General features: G+C 40.5%; 1 protein-coding gene across 1 annotated transcript in view; it reads left to right on the top strand.

Moving 5' to 3' along the window:
• qsox1 (quiescin Q6 sulfhydryl oxidase 1) overlaps window positions 1-12466 on the top strand; it is a 36121-nt gene extending 23655 nt beyond the window's left edge. The window contains exons 12-13 of the mRNA XM_054789275.1: window positions 10025-10186; window positions 10591-12466. Coding sequence (XP_054645250.1) covers window positions 10025-10186; window positions 10591-11393 — 965 coding nt within the window. The 3' untranslated portion in view covers window positions 11394-12466. The remainder of the gene's footprint in view (window positions 1-10024; window positions 10187-10590) is intronic.
• Window positions 12467-18193: the final 5727 nt, after the last annotated feature.

The following is an 18193-nucleotide window of genomic DNA, read 5'->3' as shown; positions in this document are numbered from 1 at the left end:
CTAGAAGATGATCTCATTTATCTTATTTATTATGTATTGTGTAAAACTAAGACGGGAACAACATCAAATTAAAAGCACTAAATGAATACAGGCCCACCATCCACCAGTACGAGCCTGGAGTTTGTTTTTCAGAGAGGTGCACCGAACATTAGCACGTCATCCAATCTTACTTTTATGCATTCCCACATAGTGTCAGTATTTGGGAGCAAAGGGGAAAAATACAGTATAGTAATCTACTGTATCTGTGCAGCGTGGGAGAAAGTTAGATGATGCGTTCAAGGACCATCGAACAAAGTGGGTTGAATCATATCGTATTAAATCAAATTGTATCGTTTGTAGACTGTATCGAATCGTTCTGTTTGTAAATATATCAAGTATCAAGGCATGGAGATGTGCGGTCTCTTAGCTTCACGTGCTTCCTGTTTAAGTAGCTTTTCACCCACTCCCAAACCACACCCCGAATGCTGCAGTGCTCTAATTTATTAAGATGGAATGGTATGGTTTATTTGTTTTAGACATGCTTAACAAGTTATATTGAAGAATATCACATGGTTACATTTGCACAATTCAACATAGGAGTAAGGAGTAGGAAGAAACACAACTTATTTAATCCTACCTCTTTGCCATATCTATTACGTATAAATCATTCACGCCATATCTGTTACGTGTTGACGCTTACAACATTTTTTTGACATTTAAATTTTGTTCACTTCCTGTGTGAAAAGAAAGGAAGGTGTTGAAAAAATAAAATACCAATAAGCAAATGGGAATTAAGAGAATGACTCTACACTGCTTGGGGAGTTTTAAGGAAAAGGAAGAAATAAAAATGAGGATAAAAATGAGATTGAATTGAATGAAAGTAGTAAAATTGGGATACATTTTTAAGAAATAGAAAATAAATAGGTTAAAATAAGTGGGGAAGTTACAGGTGCTCCAGGTGCTTTTTCAGTACTTCAACATAATCATTGCTTCTCTGGGACTACCTGGTTTCCCGCTTTCCTTCAGGTCTTCCTCTTCTGCATTCGGTGTGACAGAAGCCCTTTTTCCTCCCATTTTGTTACATTTTCTTGCTATTGATCGTGTTAGTTCCTCACGCCTGACTGTATTCAAGTGAGTGGTGTCGGCAAACAGATCTGTAATTATGGTCGAGATCTGTGTTTGGCAAAAGTTGTAAAATAGTCTATAAGTTTTGAATCAGTGCAGAGCTCTTTTCCTATGATATATTATATCAAATGCTTTTTGTTAGATCCATAAATACTCCAGCCGTTTGCGATCTACAGCACTGATAATTTATTTTGATTAGTGCCATTACTGTTGAAATGTTTGCTCTGTATCGGCATTGACTGTTCAAGAGTAATTTACTTTTGTTCATACGTATTGCTGAATCATTTTTCAATAATTTTGGAAAGTTGTGGAAGTAAGGAAATTGTAGTTTGTGAGCCGGTGTTTGTCTCCAGTCTTCTTTGCTATCTCCCATTTTGTCACGGAATTTATCATAAGTTACAGGTGTATGTTAATGGTTTTGAGATGTTTTTAATAACATTTTTTATCTTTTCCATATTACATCCATTACAATCAGGTGACGTTTTAGATTTACATTTGTTCACAATGTCAATTATTTCCTGGTCTGTAGCATCCTTAAGGAACATTGAACAAGGATTCCTGACTATAGTGTTGTTCAAGTCGTCAAATTAGGGTGGTTTGGGGTTCCTTTTGGCCATGTTTGGTTCAATATTTACAATATAGTTAATGAGGTCTTTGTAAAATATTGAGGTTCGTCTGAACCCTCCCATTTTCAAAGGGGAACTACCGTATCTTGCACTTCTTTCCCAACACCCTCTTGTTTTAATAGTTTCCTGTATTTTCAAAGGGCAAAAAAATCCTCTACAGTTCTGCCAGATCAGCTCCACTTCCAGTTTGCTCTGCAACACTCAGTAAAGTCAGGCCTTCAAAATAAATGCATGGCAGTAAAATAGCATGGTTCCACCACAGTAGTCAATCGGGCCTTTACACCAACACTTACAGATTTCAGTTGTTATACATTGTAAGATGTTATCATTTGCAAATTACATGTGTTTTACCACTTTGTAGTTGCGGCTTTTCTCTATGTACACCACCACTCTTGTTAACATTGTGATGGACTGATTTACACTCCTGTTAGTGTTTGAATGGCTTAAACGCTCCCTGCATTGACCGTTCGTGTTACTTGCCATGATCAGTTGGTCGTGATAATGCGACTAGAGATGGTGCTGGGAGGTGCAAGGAGAGATCCTCCGATCAGACACCAGCTGTCACAGTGTCTTAGAACACCCCCCCCCCACCACCACCACCACCACCACCACCACCACCACCACCACAACCACTACCACCACCACTCCCTCTTCCCCCGTGTATGATCTGCCCCTGCGTCATTTACCTCGTTTTCTCTCGACCGCCCTCCACCATTCCTCATCCTTTTTCTCATACATCGTCACCGTTCCCCTCCACCTCCACTATCGCTGTCCATCTTCTCATTTGTCTCTCGCCCTTGTTTATTTGTCTGTCCTCTTTCTTTTGTACCTTGAAAGTCCTCCACTTCCTAATTTGCCTCCATGTAGGGAATTAGGAGATCAAAGGTTCAGAATCATTCAGTGGGTTACTTTTATGTGGCTCATGTTCACACGTTGTTTTGTCTTTTTGTCTACATGTAACCATGTGACTGGATTCTGACTTTTCGGAAAAAAATGAACTCAAATTTTGAGTTTTTAGTCTTTTTTTCTGCTTTGTATGATGTCAGAATGTGTTTACTTTATTTACTATATTTATCTGTGGCATTCATAATTAACTCAATGTTACTATTCCCACACAAGTCCCCCTGTCCTCTACTGTTGTCTGTTCCAGAAGTGACTTTATTCAAGCTTCTGATTGGCTAAGATGGACACCTGTTGCTTTTGCATGGGCTTGGCATTCTGGAAGCGCTATTGAAAGGGATTGGTGTGGATATTTTTTCTTCTTGCCCTTGAGGAGGTCAAATATATTTTGGTATGAACAAAAAAGTTCCCCTTTTTGACTGCACAGTATTACTGAAGTATATTACTCTTAAAAGTGCGAGCCCCTCCTCCTCCATCTTTGTTCCAATGATTTTATTAGGCCCAGCACTGTCATTAACAGCCCACTTTGTTAAATCACTATCTTTTGTTTGTGCACACCACCCCCTCCTCTATCACAGGGACAGATTGTGTCCTGAACAGCGGGGGCCAACAGGACACCCGCCTCTGCGTGTGTCTACTCCCCAGACAGTTAAACACTATACAGACCCCCACTCAGACCACCCTACACTCGCTCCATCCATCTTCTCTCTCTTCCTCTGTCTTGTCCCTCTCTCTCTTGCTTGTCCCCTGGGACTCATAACCTCGGCTTGACAAGTGATAGCACAGCACCACAGCAGGATGACTCGCATCCGAACCAGCCCTTTTTTTCCCTACACGCACAATTCCCAAGGTATTGTGCGACAGCAGGTGGCAAACACCATGACACACACACACACACACACACACACACACACAGTTGTGGAGTGTGTCAGGAGGGTGTCATGGTGGTAGAGGGTAAGATGTTTCCACTGGGGATCATGATGTGAGCGTCTGCCTTTTGGCAATGACTGACATTGTACACGCCATCCCTCTCTCTCACTCGCTCTCTTTTTTTTTTTTAATGCCCCAAAGAGGAGCTGTTCTGCCGGGCCGCCTTCCTTTCAGGAGCAGCCATGCATGAAAGAGCAGCTATTTGTAAAGCGCCTGAACAATTAATTTAGCTGGCAACAAAGAGGCCCCAGGGCCCTCTGCCGCCGCCTCGCACAGGCCGAATTAAGAGCCGCAGCACCTCCGTCCTGTTGCTGCTTGTCAACAGGCTGAGAGTGAGACACATTTCTGCAGACTAGACTGCTGATTTGTTCAAGATTCAAGAGTTTTATTGTCATATGCACAGTAAAACAGGTAGTCATACTATGCAATGAAATTCTTATTCTGTTCATTCTCCCAAAAAAAGAAAGAAAACACAAGAAAATGAATAAGAACAGAAGAAACATAAATACCAATAAATTAAGCAACAACAGAAGAGACATTAATACAAATAAATAAATAAATAAATGAATAAAGTGCTATGAGTGTTTGCGTGTGTTGCGTGCGGCGTGTGTGAGTGCTTCGTTGAGAAGCCTGATGGCCTGTGGGTAAAAGCTGTTTGCCAGCCTTGTGGTCCTGGACTTCAAACTCCTGTAGCGTCTGCCTGACGGTAGGAGTGTGAGTAATGAGTGTTGTGGATGTGTGCTGTCCTTGATGAGGTTGTTTGTTCTTCGCAGGACTCTAGATTTATAAATGTCTTGCAGTGAGGGGAGGGCTGCCCCAACAATGTTCTGTGAGGTCTTGATCACTCGCTGGAGTGCCTTCCTATCACGTGTTGTACAGTTACCGTACCAAACAGTGATGGAGGCGGTAAGGACACTTTTGATAGTGCATCTGTAGAAGCAACTAAGGATTTTGGTGGACATGCCAAATTTCCTCAGTCTTCTCAGGAAGTACAGTCTCCTTTGGGACTTCTTCATAATTTGTTGTTTATCTTCTACGAATGGATCCCTCCGCAATTTATGTTCTAGTAACTTTTGAAATAGCTGCTTAAAGATGTTGACGATATTCAGGTGTGTCATTCGGGGGTTGCCATTTATAGGTTTGTCCATTTATAACATCTTTAGGTTAATACATGGGTTCTCAGCTGGTCTTATATGGGGACCAACATTGTCAAACAAAAATAGCCTTCGAAAACACCATATAGTACATGTTTCATTTTTCTTAACATACGTGCACACAAACGCAAATTACAAAGAAACAGAGGAGGAACACGATAACTGTGTGTACAGCCATGGCCAAAAGCATTGGCATCTTTGGCATGACAATATTTTTGGCCTTACCTCTATGAAGATGAATAAAGTTAGTTATAATATCAACATTTGCACTAAATAAGACCATAAAATGATCTGTACATTGAACATAAACCAGGTAGGAAGCTGCCTTTCAAAATATGTTTAATAAAAAAAACAAAAAAAAGTTGATCATTCTCCATATAAATACTAGTCTCTGTATATTAAATACCCAATTTTGGGTCCCGACCCACCAGCTGAGAATTTCCTGGACTCTCCCATCATGTGTTATAATTCAGAGTTATGTGCTATACTTTTTTATGTATTGTACATTCATAGGCTTTCTGTAGTGGAGGAAACCTAGGGTGTGTTCACCCTTGTAGTTTGGTACTCTGGTCCAAGCTAATTGGACAACATTTTGGACATACTGTATGATGTAATGCAAGTAAAAAGGTTGTGTTACATAAGCTTGTTATTTTATAGTGCTATATTTTACCTGTGGGAAGGTCACCGAAAAACACACCCGCACACACAGAGAAGTGGTGCTTCCAACGCATCTTCGGAACTTCACTGTTGTATATTTGAGTCATTATAATGCTGGTCCATGTCTTTGGTCCATGCAACATTCACACTCACACTTACCTACACAGCAAAATGAGCTGAAATTCATTTACAGGTACTTGTGTGTTCACCAGCAATCCACCTAAAGTGGTCTTGGTCTGCTTGCATTGCTGGTGTGCACATTTGACCAAATAAACAGCATGATCGCAACAGCAAAACCTAATCCAGCCTAAGAAATACTTCATATCTGGAGTGAATAGTCCCATGATTGTTCACTGCTATTTAAAAAAAAAAAAAAAATTACGTCAGCCTTATTTGCCATGACGGCTGACACCATGCGGTGTACGAGTTACTGCTGAGGAAGCTAGTTTGACGTGCTGAACAATACATATTTATACCTGATGAATATGTATGAGCGAGTGATGACAACCCAGCGACGGGGCCATGGTGGCAATCTCAATATGGCTGCTAGGCTAAAGTCACCCTGGAACACAAACCTGGCAATCTGATTAGAACGAGGGGAGCCTTCTCATGTTATGTGTGTGCACGCCCTCCCTCCATCCATCCCTCCCTCTCTTGTACCTGCTGAAATGTATAAAAGCCCCACCCTGCCCCCTCCCTATGCTATAAGCTCACAGGCTGCAGCACATCCAGGACAGAGTATAAAATGAATGTGTCCTTTATGTAAAGCACCGCAGGCATAGTCCATACACACATGCATATGATTGAGATTCATGCTGAGCGGCAGAGAGGAGGAGGTCCTGGAGAGGAGTGGTGGGAGTAAATTGACTGTGCTGTAAAGTGACACACACCCTCACACACACACACGATAGCTTGTTGGTGACAACAGGCAATTTATTACTAGATTCAGCTGTGTGTGTGTGTGTGTGTGTCTTTAAAGGCATTTGTGCACAGAAGTTTGCATGTGCACTCATTTCCTTACATAGATATTGTGGTGTTTGTCTCAGGAAATGTAAGATTTTCTATTAAAAGCAATACTTAATTGTAAGTAGAAGACTGATATTTATGCATTATTATTGAAGATGCTAAGACCGATCGGCCACCGATTAGTATCGGCCAATTTCTAGAAAAAAAACATGTGATCGGCATATGCCGATAAATACCTTTCAAAGCCAATCACAAAAACTGATCGGCGTGCGGTAGCAAACACTAAATGTGTTCTGTGTCACGTAGGGTTGCCAACACCTGTATTGAGCCGACAGGGAACGAACGCACTTAGTCCCGTATTGCCGCGAGAATCCACACTATTCTGTAAATACTCAATAGCTTCAGTTTGACAGCTTGACACAGGCTACAACGATCGATGCCAGCCTGTTGAATTTTTGCTGTTTGACTTTTCTTGCATCTTTGTTTACACGACTTGCCTACCTGTCACTGGCAGCAACTAGCTAGCTAGAGTTATCCGCATAGCTTCTGGTCTTCAGACTCCAAATGTGACCTTTTACCACAGTGACATTTTGTTTTTAAAACAAACAAGCAGTGCGGTGAGTTCGGAGCTTGTTTTCTGTCCTGTGGGGAAGCCACAAGTGAAGCCACAAGCCACACGTTCTTTTTCAAGTGTCACTGAACAAATTTGCTCTCTTGTTGTCATTATAATAATTATGTCTTGTCCTCAAAACAAGTTGTTGTTGAACGAACATAAACACATAGTGTGTCCAGCCCAATGATGGTGATACTATCATAGGGGTCTCCGAGGTCGCCAGGTGATTTTGAGTAGCTCACAAAGGGTCAAAGAATATTTGCTTCAACTCTTGGTAGTTTTTTTTATTGTAACTGTTCAATTCAGACTTTATGCCGTTTATATCATGACAATTCACCACAAAATAGCATAAAGACGACATTGTTTGAGCGGAGATCTGCTTGGTAAATACAGAAGTGCCAGTAAATGAAACACAAATTGTTGACAGATCTAATAGTGATGAAAGTTGGCAACCCTGCAACCTGGACACTGAATTCATTCTGTTTGAAGTTAAGCGGGACAGATTTCTATTTAATAAAGATATATATATATATATATATATATATATATATATATATATATATACTGTATATATATTTATTTTTTTCATTTTATTCTGTTAATTTGTTATCTTGAACGAAAAAATAAATTATTGAACAATTTATTTCCCATGTATTTGTATTACTCCAAAAACATGCATCAAATTAAAATCAATTTTGGTGTCAAATAGTACAAAAATAGTTTCACAAAAATAAAGGCAAAAAACCAAAACGTTTATTTGTTAATAATTACCTATTTGCAAGTGGCCCTTGGAATTGTCTTAACAGCGGCCCTGGCCAATACCACTCATCATAAATAAATTTTAAAATGTACAGTTAATCCTTGTGATAGGTATCGGTATTACCCGATTTGACTCATGGATGATCGATATCGGAATCGGTAGCATAACACCCTGATCAGAGCATCCGCAGTTATTATTTGTAATATTGTTTAAAAGTCGGTTCTGTTTTATACGTAAGATGTTTACATTTTCGGTGTTCATCACAGTACCTGATCGCAGCTTCAGCCAAAATGGTGTTTCCTAATTCAACTTCGGCCAAATTTATGCCACTTTTTTTTGTCAGAGGGTGGATTAAATAGAGAATTGGCAACTAAAGAGCAAGAGAGTGTATTTATTTAAATGCTTATTTTAAAAATGACTTATTCATTGCTTGATCCCACACAATTCTTGTATTACTGTAAAATATTGTGTATGGTTCCTTGCCCTATAAAAACATAATGAGGATTTAAAAGGAAATTCAGATGTCTGGTGGACAGCATGCCAGCAATATAAAGCTTGCACAAATATGTATTATACACCATGTCTTTCTAAAGCCCGTTTCATGTGTGACATCATTTTAGTTTTGCTAACCGGACAATAAATTACAGATAAATGTCATACACCGAGGTGCTGCAGTACTCCACCTCATTGTGAAGGGGCGTGTGTGAGCTGCAAGGTGCTTGTTGCCGCTGTCCTTTTACAGAGAGGAGAGCCGGGGCCAGCTCTTTTTTTATTATTTTTTGTATTTTTACCTTTATTGAACTACACAAACAGAAGCATCAGCTAGAGTCAGTAACAAGTCAAATGCATTAAAGATAATTGTATGCTCTGCTAAATGAATGAATGAATTTGATTCAAGATTCAAGAGTTTTATTGTCATATGCACAGTAAGACAGGCAGTTATACTATGCAATGAAATTCTTGTTCTGTTTATTCTCCCAAAAAAGAAAGAAAACAAGAAAATGAATAAGAACATAAGAAACATTAATACCAATAAATTAAGCAACAACAACAGAAGAGACATGAATACCAATGAATGAATGAATGAATGAATGAATAAATAAATAAATAAAGTGCTATGAGTGTGTGTGTGTGTTGCGTGCGGCGTGTGTGAGTGCTTCGTTGAGAAGCCTGATGGCCTGTGGGTAAAAGCTGTTTGCCAGCCTTGTGGTCCTGGACTTCAAACTCCTGTAGCGTCTGCCTGACGGTAGGAGTGTGAATAATGAGTGTTGTGGATGTGTGCTGTCCTTGATGAGGTTGTGTGTTCTGCGTAGGACTCTAGTTTTATAAATGTCTTGCAGTGAGGGCAGGGCTGCCCCAACAATGTGCTGTGAGGTCTTGATCACCCGCTGGAGTGCCTTCCTATCGCGAATATATCCAAGCTCAAAAGAAGCTGGTCAGACTTTTTTACAACAAAGTAACAGCTTTTCCGAGAGAAGGACAGGGCGGATGCACTTCATATACAAATAGAAGTAAGACCACAAATGTTTTTCAGGTTATAAAAAATAAATAAATAAATAAATGGAACTAAGAAGCATTTGAATACAACATTTTTAAAATTAGTGAATGATTCTCTTCTTGTTGTCCTCTTAATGAGCAATCTGTATTAACATAAAAAAACAGCAACGAACCGCACTGCACAAAGCATAGCATATTATAAAATATGTTTTTAGAGGCGGTACAATTTGTTGCAATGTTGTGCCGAACTTTCTTTTTTTGTTGTTTGCATGAGGCTAACAGCTACCTAAGGATGTTAAGAGAATATTTTTTAATTCATTCATTGAGCTGCTCTCCCTTCTGTGGATTCTTTCTCTTCCTGTCACGTTCAGTTTGATGATTAGACTTTGCTTTCAAGGGGCTATGACGGGACCAGACAGGTGGCGCGCACGTGCATGCGTGTTTGGGAGTGGGGAAGCTGTCCACTTTGGTCACATCTATTATTTCACCACCCCTCCCGCTGGGACATCCCTGAAGCCCATTGATCATTGTTAGACACACACACACACACACAATATCAATCTGTAGATTACACACACACAAACACAGACGGGTGATTTACATACACACTCTTAAAAGACATAGATGCACATATGCATATAGGCACAGAGATTTATGGACGCTGTGACAAGATGAAATGGCTGCAGCACAGATTGCATCCAGTCCTCAAATCAACATGCCAAGCATAACACGGGAGCGTGCAACAACTTTGTGTGACTTAGCGTCTTGTGTTAATACCTGGAAAAATGAAAAAGAAATGTTGTTTTTGTTTGTTCAGGTTCTTTGAGCGAGGATCCCAACTTCCCAAAGATCCAGTGGCCGTCGCCAGACATGTGCAAAGCCTGTCATACCGTCAAGGACAACGGAGAGCACAGGTGGAACAACGAGCAGGTTCTGCCCTTCCTCCAGACGTACTTCTCAGCCGAGCGCATCCTCACAGGTGCAGTATAAACTACAGTGCCTTCCTTGTAACATCTTTTGCGGTTATAAACCACATTTATGCCAAGCGGCTAACTTCAGCACTTGTAACATTTCTTCAAGGTTGGCAGGTCTGCTAACGGGAAAAGATACATTTTGTGTTCTTCCCCTTTCTTTGTTATTGTTGCATGAAAATGTTGATTCCCTGTCGTCCAGTCAATGAATGATGGCAACATATTACAGTCATGTCCCATTTATAGTGGTTAATAGGTTCCAGACCTGACCGTGGTGAATGAATTTCCGTGATGTACAATTCCTTCTTTGTAAAATATTTGTGCAGTTAGAGCGTATAGAAAACCTTTTACCTATAATATACTATTCACAATGTACAAAAAGCAGTGATATTTTCCTTTTGTCCCCCATCAGACTACCTGGAAGATGAAAGTGTAGTTCTAGCCAAGCAGAAAGAAAAACGCATCACCCTGCAGCAAATTTTAGAAGGTCAGAAGCGTGCTGAAAGGAAAGCTAGAGATGCTATCACTGCTCAGACTCTTCCTCCACCAGCACATGCTGCTGTGGAAGAGGAAGTTGAGGAGTATGAGGAGGAGGAGGAAGAAGAAGAAGATGAGGTGGTGTCAGATGAAGAGGAGGAAGGTATGGATGGAGGAGCAGAGATGGAAGGTAAGACCCTGGAGCCTACACCCTGGGCCCCAGCAGAAACAAAGTTGGATCCAGATCGGCTTCACAACAGCAGGAAGCCAAGCATCGTGGGGATGAAGACGCGGGACCAGCAAGAGGACATTGTGGACCTGGACTCGTTTGTCAATCAGCACTACAAGGCCAAAGTCATGCAGGTGGCCACCTCTAGCCGCGTCAAACAACGAACCCTGCAGAGGAACCAGGAAGAACAAGACTCCGGCCCCGTATTCGGGCTTGGGATGGAACTGGACGCTGGGCTCGGCATGGTGGGCCTGCAGCCCCTGGAGCCAGACTTCGGTCCCAATACGAGGATGCAAAAGCGAGAACTGACGGGCCGCCTCTTTAGCAGCGAGGAGGTCGGGCTGGGCCAGGGAGGTCGCTGGGTGTCCATGCTGAGCATTGGCTTCTCCAAAGTGGACATCAGCCTGTGTGTCATTCTCTACTTCCTGTCCTCCATGTGCCTCCTGGCCATGTATCTTTTCTTTAGGACACGTGTCAGGCTAAGGCGGGCCAAAGTATCACTGCCCTGATCCAAAGTGTCTTCTGGTTAGTGTTAAAGCGGATGTCTCCGGATTAGCTTGGCCCACTTAACTGCTTCCCACTGGAGTTGCCACTGGTCACCTGCTGGTATACAGTAGTTCTGCTGCTCAGGCTAGTTCTGGTAGCTTGCACCGGTTCTAGAGCTTTTCACCCCACTGAAGCAAATGGATGTTTATATTACATATGAAGGAGAATCTAGTTTTCATTCTCTTTGACCTTGCATGAAGGACTTCTTTTTAACACATGTGACACATTTGCAGTGAATGGAATTACTAGAACTTCTCTAGTGTGATTTCTATGAAGTACTTTTTATTTTTATTTTTTTTAGTTTTGCAGCATTTTTGAATGCTGGTCATAATATTCTGTACAACTGCACAAGTAATGAAATCATGCCTGAAAAATCCGGCCTTAAAAAAGTGGGGTTCTTTTTATACAGCTCTTGTATTGGAGCTTCTGTTCTTCAATTGAAGAGTTTTTTTTAACTAAACAGTGTTGTTTACTGTTAGTCCCTTTGTCGTGCAACTCCCGTGCTGTGAGACAATTACGTCATACTGCTGAGTCGTAAAGACAGATGCATCTTTCAGGAAGAGTGCAGGGTGACTTATGTGTTCAGGTTTTAGGACTGGTTTCGGTTTTGGCTGTGCGCTTGTCCACAGTGCTTAAATGATTTTCTTTATCATTGAAAACCTTTATTTTGGAAAAGAGGTCCACACATACTTTTGTGTTTGTCAGACCAGATTATTTTGAATTTACAGAGAAAGAGAGCAGGTCATCTGTATTACATTGGCTAATGTGACATCAGAGTGTTTCTCCAACTTTTCAGGCCTGTGTTGTGCAGGGTGTTGTTGCATGTGGAAATAAAGAGAGAAAAATGGGGTGGAGGCGGCGTTGAATGATGACAAGGTTGAAGGAAAAAGCCTGTTGCCATCTGCTGCGCAGCACAGGCTAAATCCTAACAATTTCATTGGGATTAAAGCAAGTGAGTAATCCAGCTTTCCTTTAGGGGGAGAGATTACCCTGGAGGATTAGCTCCGTGCAGATAATAAACTTTATTAAAACGCAATCGGCTTTCATGGGCCTTCTTCCCTTCACACACACACACACTTGGGAGGTGGACTCCTCTGGGGCCGGCCAGGAGAGGGCGAGGTGGATGAAAGAGTGCACAAGGGGATAAATGGATGACGGTCTTGATGTTGGTGGGATTACAACAGACTCCTCTGAAGGGGGGAACGCTTGTGATCTTGAGCTTTGTGTTTCCTGGAACATTGGATTGAATTGCCTTTATGCTTCAAGTGAAAACACAAACACTCTCATCTCCTCATCCACTTCTTCAGCTTGAGCAGCGTGACGGCTTTGGCCGGTGGAACAGTCCACTTGACTTGAGCAGCAGCAAGAGGCTGATTAATAGGAGCACTTTGGTTTGGTTTGGTTTAGTTTATTTGAACATGAAGGTTACAATGGAATACATCTCGTGAATCATTCTTTGACAGTTCCACATGTCCAAAAGGAGTAGGAAGAAGCAAAGCTTATTTAATCCTACCCCCGTTCCAATCTACATCTTGTACAGTACATGTTGTTCACTTCCTGCATTCCATGTCATGTTTTCAGTGATAGTCAGGATAATACATAATAGATAACGGTGAGATAGCCCTCCCCCCCAAAAAAGAAAGAACATTCATAATAATGATAATAATGATGACAATACTAAATAAATAAATAAATAAGAACAAAGCTTTTTCTTTTTCTTTTTTTTTTTAAACACAACAAAGAAAATTATAAAAAAAAATAAAAAATAAATAAATAAAAAATTAAATTTAATTAAATAAAAAAAATAATAATAATAATAATAAAATAACAAACCTGACAGAACAATCAGGACTCTTCTGCCTTGTATTTAGCAAACATCAACTGCTTGTATTGTTTTTTGAATTTGCTCATCTCTGTACATTGTTTGAGTTCTTTACTCAATCCGTTCCATAATTTAATTCCACACACGGAAATGCTGTGGGTTTTCAGCGTTGTTCTCGCATATAAATGTTTTAGTTTTAATTTTCCTCTAAGATCATATTTCTCCTCTCTGATTGAGAAATACTTAATTAGATTTTTGGGTAACGAGTTATTAACTTTATAGCGGTTTGAAAGTGTACTAAATCTGCGAATTTTAATATCTGTGATTTTAAAAATAAAGGGTTTGTATGTTCTCTATACTTGGCATTGTGAATTATCCTCACCGATCTTTTTTGCAGTACAGTGAGTGAGTGAAGATTGCTTTTGTAATTATTTCCCCATATCTCCACACAATACGTTAGATATGGAAATACTAAGGAACAGTACAGAGTGTGGAGTGATTTTTGATCAAGAACATATTTTGCTTTATTCAATATAGAGATATTTCTCGCCACCTTTTGTTGTATATATTTAATATGAGATTTCCAACTCATTTTTTCATCTGTTATAACCCCAAGGAATTTATATTCTTCCACTTTTTCAATATCCGTTCCATTAATTTGTATTTGGTCGTACGTGTCCTTTCTACTATTACCAAATAGCATTATTTTAGTTTTACTTAAATTCAGAGATAATCTATTCTTGTCAAACCATGACTTTAATATGACCATTTCATCCTTGACCTTTTTAATGAGTTCTTGTGTGCTTTCACCAGAACAGAAAGCGGTGGTATCATCGGCGAATAAGACCAATTTTAAGTTGTTAGTTACTTTGCAAATGTCGTTAATGTACAAGTTAAACAGTTTTGGTCCCAGTATGGACCCCTGTGGTACTCCACACGTATTGTGTAGACTCCCAGATGTATATTCTCCTAGCTTTACAAATTGTTTCCTCTTTGCTAGGTAGCTTTTAACCCAATTTAAGACTAAACCTCTAATTATTTTGAAATGCTTCTCTCTGAACTTGCATTTCTCTTTGTATGGCGTTGGTAGTCTCTAGCAAACTGTAAGTTAGTTTATGCAGCGAGTTGAAATTCTCCACAAGTTGCTGCATCTGGTTTCCATAATCCTCCATGGTTTTCGCCATGGTAAACTCACTCTTTTCCATTGAACTTCTTTCTTGCTTGTTTGCGCGGTGTTTAACCTTCTGCAAGGCTGTCGCTGTTGCTTTGTCTATATTTCCACTCAGGTGTGTCAACTGGTTAACTGTGTCATCCTTGTAGGGTCTCGGCGGCGGTTGTGGTAATAGGTGAGCACCTCCAGTTGTCTCAGGAATCTGTTCGACATCTTCCGTATATATGACTGAATCTGGAGTACTTCGACCAGAACTGCTAGAGCCACCGCTTGTTGCGCTTCTTCTCCCTCGAGCCTTTGACATTGTTACTGTTGCTTGGTAACGCCGTCAGTTAGCCGTTGACTTGTGGTGCAATGCCTTCGGTGATTAATCTTCGTTATAACGGTGAGTTTATCTCTCACCAGTATCTCACCAAAGTCCCACCAGTCCTCGTGGGCCGAAAAAGCTGCACAGGAAAACTCCAAATGTTATCCTGTTATTGAAATCAGGCTTCAAACCGCGGCTAGCATGATAGCTTGCTTGTAACGGCTGTCGGCTCCACCTGATTGTCTCTTTTGGTGAGTTTAGTCCACTCGCGGGTCCGAATTGAGGCAGAAGTCTCAGCACTCACTTGCAGAGTTGTAATCACAAGTTGTGATCACAAACTGTATTCACCAAGGTCGCGAAAGTTTTAAACTCCGGTAATAGTGGACGGAGCTTTTCCGTGAGCGTCCTTTCCGTACAACAGGAAGTGACGAAGCTGCAAGCTGCACGCTTTGAAGCAAACACTTCGAATTCGACACTCAAAGACACATTATCTTAACCTGGAGGCTTCTTTGTTGTGATGATAGCCAGCATGCGAAGTTTAACATCATGGTGCAGTATAATTTGGGGAAAGTGAGTACATCTCCTTCACTGAGGGTGTGATGACACTTGCCCGTGCATCGCAGATGAGACACTAGCTGCTTGCTAGTGGTGATAAAGTTGAGATACTTTGGTCACCGGTTTTAATGCAGGGAGGAACCGTTGGAGCTCGTAGCTGTATCCGACTGTTTAAGTGACCTCTGCTTATACAAAGTCATGTCCAACTTGCATTATTTTTTTCATTCATCCAAAAATCAGTAGTCACAGTTTTGAAAATTTCCCCAAAATTCCCCAAACTTCATAAGTAACACGGTTGATTTGTTACCTCTTCTTCTACTGTTGAGCCTGTTTTACACAGAGATCCTGCAAAACCGCTGCGCCCAGTCCCTAACAACAGATCTGAGATTTAGCCGCCCTTGCCTTTTACACACAATCCAGCCAAGCAGACTTTTACCGTAAATGTGCACTTTCACACAGCAACACGCCATCACTCGATCATATAATCAGATGCATGATGGCGCCAACGTCTGGTCCCATGTACAAAATACTTGTTGTACAGTGACAATTGTTTTCAGTACAACAGCCAGAGAGACATGTGAAACCTCATGACCCCACCGTCCCCCCCGTTTCATCTTTCTGTTATTCCTTATGCAAAGCCTAGGGTCCTGCCTCTGTCGCAGCACTGATACTACCTCTGAACGCGGTTGACTCTGAATGGCCAGGTTGACTTTGTCCTTCCAATTCTGTGTCATATCTGTTTATACAGAAGAGTTACACAGAAAAAGGTGGAAAAATCATCACTACAGCATTACACAAACAGGCCGCATCCAGCCTCTGTTTCGGATCCGATATGACATCTGAAGGTAGAAAATGCGGGTTGATGTCGTCTTAGTCTGAGATGTAGTCCCCCGCAGTGTTGGTGCCATTTACACAGACCAGCGACATGAGGAAAAAGGCAGAAAAATCCCACTTTTTACAGGCCAGTGCCAAAAATATACTTAATGGATTTGCACAAAATCTGAGTAAAGGTAGAACTCGATCAATGAAGTTATTTTCACTGTTGTTAATAATGGAAATATTTCACTGAGTAATGCATGAATCTTAATTAGGTGTATGTCGTTAGCACTGGTGGTTTTGAGTATGAATATCGGCTGATATCGCTGTATGGAGCTTACATTTAATCCCTGTGCTTGTGTGTGTTTGCTCCAGTTCCCTGTCAAAAATCATGCATATTAAGCGTAATGTAGGCTCCACCTTGTCCATGAGTGTTAATGGTTGTTTGTGTATACAGTATGTGTCTTGTGCTGGACTGGTAACCAATCCAGGGTGTACCCAACCTCTCAAAGTCAGCTGGGATCGGCTCCAGCTCACCCGTGACCCTGCACAGTTTAGCCTTGGTGGTCTGCTTCAGCTACATGAAAATAATGACAATTAGGACTAGCCACAACAGAGATGTCCATTCCTGAGCATTGCTATGAGGTCCTGACCCTGCATTTGGTTTAAGGAACAAATGAGAGTGAATGAATCAACACTGTAGGTCAGGGGCGTCCAAAGTGCGGCCCGGGGGACATTTGTGGCTCGCAGCACAGACTAAAAATGTAATTTAACAAGAAAATAAAAAAAAAAAAACAACAACAGCAAAAATTGGGAAATCAATCAAAAGTCCAAATATTATAAAGAGAAGACTTGTAATCTAGCAAGGAAAAAAGGCAAAATGTCACAAGTAATAGTATAAGGAAAAATGTAATTTTAGTAACATGAAGTTGAACTATTAAAGATTTTTTTCAAATCAAAAACAATTAATAAAGTTGTAATTTTTGGAAACTTAGGTTGGGAGAAAATTTAGAACATGACAATGAAGGGAAAATATTCGGAGAAGAAAATATACAAGAAGAAAGTTGAAATAATTGGAAAATTATACACAAAAACAACAACAGCAGAAATGGAAAACAACAGAAACGTTACCAGAGTAAAGTCAAAATATTACGAGAAAAAAAAAAATTCTAAAGGGGGAAAAAAGCTGCAATTTTATGAGAATAAACTTATAATTGAGGAAAAATATCACTTTAGTAACAATGTTGAAATAAGGAAAAAATATTATGGGAATAAAGTTATAATTAGGAAAGCTGAAATTAAATAGTTGGAAAAATTTTTTAAAAAACAGCAGAAATGGAAAAAACAACTAATTTTACAGGAATAAAGTCAAAATATTAATCAAAAGTCAAATTGAATGAAGAGCAAACGTCGTAATTTTACAAGAATAAACTCGTATTATGGAAAAACCGTCATTTTTAGTAAGAAAAGCATTTTTTTGTTGAGCTACATATAGCCTCTTAGCATATATCTATGTGTTTGTTTACAAAAGATCAAAGTGGCCCCTGCATCCTTTCATTTTTCAGTCTGTGGCCCTCGCTGGAAAACGTTTGGACACCCCTGCTGTCGGTGCTGGCTCACATTCTGTCACGCAGTCATGGCTTGGCCTTAAGCACTCTTCTCCTGTTAATCTGTTTAAACATTACCTGTGCGAGCCTCAGGACTGACACTTGAGCCTTGTTGATCTGCAAACTAATGATTACTAACGATGAGGAAGTTGGCAGCCTTGTGCTGTTCTTACTGCAGGAAGCACTGCCAAGTCTGGAGGGGTGGGGGGTGAGGGGGTGCGGTTCATTCTGAGGACACGCCATACATATCCAAACCAAGGATTTGTTGATGCTCACATGTAAGGAGTAATTATGGAAGATTTGAGGGTTCTGTTGTATTTTTCTACACCTGCTGTTTGAACACAGCATAGGAGATCAAATAAATATAACATCAAAGTGTCTTTATTGGTTTTTGTTTGTACGTCGATGCAAAAAGCGCACAACCCATTTCCGATTTTGCGGAGGTGTGGCGCATGTGCCGAGGGAAAACACATTCAGTTTTGTTG

This window comes from Dunckerocampus dactyliophorus, chromosome 10 (assembly GCF_027744805.1).
Source record: "Dunckerocampus dactyliophorus isolate RoL2022-P2 chromosome 10, RoL_Ddac_1.1, whole genome shotgun sequence".
In the NCBI taxonomy this organism is placed as follows: Eukaryota; Metazoa; Chordata; class Actinopteri; order Syngnathiformes; family Syngnathidae; genus Dunckerocampus; species Dunckerocampus dactyliophorus.
Note: the sequence above shows the minus strand (reverse complement) of the source record. Positions and strands in the feature narration are given on the sequence as shown.